Source organism: Penaeus japonicus, unplaced genomic scaffold, assembly GCF_977035675.1.
Source record: "Penaeus japonicus unplaced genomic scaffold, GWHDUDI00000001_assembly GWHDUDI00000042, whole genome shotgun sequence".
In the NCBI taxonomy this organism is placed as follows: Eukaryota; Metazoa; Arthropoda; class Malacostraca; order Decapoda; family Penaeidae; genus Penaeus; species Penaeus japonicus.
Window position 1 is genome coordinate 5336128 of NW_028234444.1, and position 5000 is coordinate 5341127.

The 5000-nt window shown below is 27.1% G+C and overlaps 1 protein-coding gene across 3 annotated transcripts in view; it reads right to left on the reverse strand.

The window, feature by feature from the left end:
* LOC122260213 (caspase-1) overlaps window positions 1-5000 on the reverse strand; it is a 22032-nt gene that overhangs the window by 11719 nt on the left and 5313 nt on the right. For all 3 annotated transcript variants that reach the window (XM_043027382.2, XM_043027383.2, XM_043027380.2), the window contains exons 3-4: window positions 4401-4539; window positions 4039-4159 (exon numbers count right to left, since the gene is read on the reverse strand). In XM_043027382.2, the coding sequence (XP_042883316.1) occupies window positions 4039-4159; window positions 4401-4539 (260 nt within the window). The remainder of the gene's footprint in view (window positions 1-4038; window positions 4160-4400; window positions 4540-5000) is intronic.

Sequence of the window (5000 nt, forward strand, 5' to 3'; positions counted from 1 at the left end):
TACTTTGTATGTATATAATATATATATATATATATTATATATATATTATATATATATTAAATATATATTATATATACATATATATCATATATATTTAGAGTATTACATATATACAATATATACATATATATCTAAAAAAAACTACATATATGATATATAATATTATATTTACATATATATCTATATATATATATATAATATATAGTATGATTATATATATATACTATACGCTATTAAATATATAAATGTTATACTTAAATGTGTACACACCCCTAGGAATACTCTTTTATACATTATTACAATTAAAATCAAGCCACCTATCAAAGAAGGCATAGCTAACTTATAGTTATATATTTTTTTGTCTTATTTCATTCAACTAAGACTACAACTAGGACAAGATCTGCAGATCACAATGTGGTGCCGGTTCCCAGTCTATCCAAGTGAGATTTTACCAGAATTATTTTTTAGACTATTCACAACAACAAAAATTATTTGATTATTAAATTCCTGGTCTTTTTTAAAGGGGAATAACATTCAACAGCTTAGTTACACTGCTAGTACACATGGGTAAATTGATGTACTAATAGCATGCAGCAAATTAAGAATGGAATGGTTTGTTCAAGGGTCTGACCCATTCTTACTCAATTTTGTTTGTGTCTATAACATGGTTTATATATATGCTCTCATATAGTTAGTTATACTAGTGGGTATATAATATTAGTCTAGTATATATATATATATGTATATGATATCATGTATATACATATACCTATTATATATATGTATATATATATACATATATTATATCATATATATATATATATATATATTATATTATATATATATTTGGTATCGTATATTCATATATATATATTATTTTATAATATTATATCAAATATATACTATATATATATATATATAGTGAGTATATTATTGTTAGTTCGTAACTTCATTTATAATCTTATATGTATGGTATATATACATAGTATACATATATCATATATATATTTGAATTGTATATATATCATATACATTTATATATCTATATTAATTATAATTATAAATATATATTAGTTATTTTATATATATATATTACTAATAGTTATATATATAGATTGACGCATATATATTATATGGACTGTGACTGATTTTAATTATATTATAATTATATATATTATTATATACATAATGGAGTATATAGATGTGATATATGCTGTGATCGATGATATAGGATTCATGGTTGTATAGTATTATACAGTATATATATGTTATTATATATATATAGTTATATATTTAGTCTATATATTATCTTAATATATATTATAGATATAATATATATATATAATATACATAATGATATTTATATATATATATTCTATATATATTATATAGTATTATACTATAATATGATAATTAGTAGAAATAGTGTATTAGTAGTGATTGATACATTATATACTTATGTTATATATATGGGTGTTTTAGGATATATATATTGATATATTTATATTTAAAACTTAATATATATATATATGTATATGTCATTAGTAATATATGCTAATAAAATTATATATATATTGTATCGGGTGGTATAGTGGTAGTATATTTATATATATCGAATATATTTATATGGGACCTATTAAATATATATATAGTGTATTGTATATATATTCATATATACATATAAGATATATATATATGTAGGTAAAATATACCGTTTATATATTATAGTATTATGATGATATAAGAAATATATATTATCATTTCAATATATTGTTATAGTATAATATATATATTATATTGTTATCAATTGACTTTTATAAATTTATTTATATGATATATAGGGATTATTCACATTAGTATTTATATATATATTACTGATTATATATATATACTATATATATATATATTATATTATATATATATATATATAGGTTTAGTTATATATATAATTATATATAGTTACACACACACCACACATGGTTTACGTACATTATATATATATAATATTTAATAGTGAATTGGTGTGATGATATATATGAGGGGTTTGTATTATAGGTATATATATATATATGATCACCACACACACGACCAGCATGTTTTATTACATTATATATATATATATATATTATATATATTTATATATATATAAAGTATATATATATATATATATATAATATATTATGTACTATATATGTATATAATATGTATATATATAGGTTATATATATATATATATATATATATATATATATATTATATACTATATATTATATATAGATATATATATGTATTTTTTCATGATATATATTTTCTCTGGCAACCTTCATAAGTGTGGCATAGAAGATAACTTTATGTACATTTTTCACACTTTTAAGGCAGTTTGATAAAGATAATCTTTCGACAGATGACTTTAGATCTATTGCATTTTAAATTATTTTAAATGTAAATGAATGGATAATATTGACCCTACTTTACTTTGCACTCCCATCAATTCATTCCCGCAGGTTGACATGTTATCAAGTCAGCGTAATATTTGTTCCTAGAATGTAAAGATCTCTCTCCCAAAACATATATTTTACATCGTTACATTTGCACATAATCATAGGAGTTCCATTTATATAGACAATTTCTTTATTAACGTGTAAAAATAATGTAAACAAATAAAAAAAACTGATTATCACCCCGTTAATGCCGATGGGTGGAAAGACCTCCTAGTGGCGCAGCATGGCATTATGTCGGAAGAGATCTTGTGATTAGTTACTGTTTGCGTTTGTCATCTAGCCAGTGGGAGCGGCATGAATGGGTTAAATGTTTGTATCAAACTGCATTTCATTTATGTAACTGAATTAGAAATGATGCAGAATAACCTCAAATATTGTAGGAATGCCAAAATAAATCATAAGAAGTTCCAGAAGCAGTTACTGATACAACAAAAAATCAGAGCTCTACATAAAACATTTTTTTCTGACTTACACTACACTGCAAACCTTTCTCGTAGAGGGGAGGTCACACTTTACATGTTAATGAGGGACTTTGAGAAACTAATGAAAAATACATTCATCTTTCTATCATGGTTATATATTGACTATGAATGTCAGTGGGATGCTTTTGCAAATGGATATACTCAGGCTTAGACTTTGTAATGTACAATGCAAAATATCTAAAACTGATACCGGCTCACTTCCTGACTCTTAACTTCTCTGCCTTCTGCTGTAAGGGTTGACTTCACCCAATCAGACACCTCACACTGCCTTTGGGGAACGATTAAGTGTTATTCATATACTAGTATTTACATGCATAGTTGAATATATACGCGTATGTTATCTCAAAAATGTCGATTTCAAGGAGCATTTGAGCTTACAAATGCACGCGTGAGATTGCACAAGCAATCCCTAAAATTCAGAGTTTACTCACTACATCTTTCAACCTCTATGTAATATCTATCTATCTTCTAAGACTGTTAGAAAAAGGCATTCAGAGGTAGTCCATTACTGACATCTTAGATAAGAGTTTCATGCAATTTGCAACAAAGCATAGACAATCAGGTACTTTAGGGCAAAATTTGCCTAAACATACCTTTAAGGTACATGGAGCAACTAGCCCATTTGTGTACCATGATTCTGCCATTGCACTGCAATTAGAGCCACCATGACTAGAAACAGTATCCATTTATGCACACACGCATGGATACTCCTACATGTGACAATATAAAATGATAAAAATATCAATCTTTTAAACATGCAAACTCTACCTCATACTTGCAATACACTATACACATAAACTTCGCTGGGAATTATGTACATCTTCCTTTGATATACAGACTTCAGTCTCATGAAGCCAGACTTTCAAGACTCAGGAATCCAGCCTTAAAAATATTCACAAATACATACTTAAAAGATTCGCAAATCTACTCTCAGACATAAATCTAGCCTATAAGACTTGTGAATCCACTATCAAAGAACCGATAATGAAGCCTTGAGACCCACAAACTTATTGAATCCCCAATCTTGGCCCTAAAAGGAGTTTACTAGATACTTACGGTCCTGGATCTTCTCTTTGATCTCATGCACCCTAAGGTTGTTGTGGACAGTCACTTGGAACCCCAGGTTAGTGAAGAGCGCCTGGGCCTGGTCACGATCACGGTCCGTACCATTTCTCTCCTAAAGTGGGATTAAAAGTTATGGAATAAACAAGAAATACATAACAACACGAAGGTAAATTAAAGGAAACATAATCATAAATAAAAAATATAATATCAACAAAACTGTATGTATGAATGTAGCAATCTTGGAGTGAACAATCTGTAAATACAATGGGCAAGCAATGACAATTACGTCAAGGCAAAATCTCTGGCATTGCCCTTAGCTGAGTTTAAACCTTAGCCCTGCTCTTAGCCCTTACCCCAAGCCCAGTGTGTTGGTCGAAGTGGCGATGGTTGAAGATGACACAGTGGCCACGCTGCTTATGACTCATGTTGTAGCGCGCGGCATCCCGATCTACCGACATCCTTGCAAAGCCTTGGGGCATGCTGGTCACAGTCCTGAGGAGTCAATAAAAATTGCATTTCTTCTTCTGTATAATCTATGGTGCGTGATCAACCCAAAGCGGATATAATGCTGAGGTTCCTATAACCTAATGTGAGGGGCTGAACCCAAACTTTGGATTTCTTTTCTGATTTTGAAGGAAATGATCCATGTAAGACATTGTATTTCTCGAGGTACTAAAAGCTAATTAAAACATCTATATACCTGAACAATATTGACAATACTGATGAAATAAAGTTAATGGCAACCCTACTAACAACAATAATAGTAATAATAATAACAACAATAATAATGATAATAATAATAATAATAATGACAATGGCAATAATAATAATAATAATGACAATGGCAATAATAATAATATGAATAATACCAGTAACAATAATAATATCAATAACAAAAACAACAAAAAATTTAAAAATAAATAAAATAATAATACTAATAGTAATAATAATGA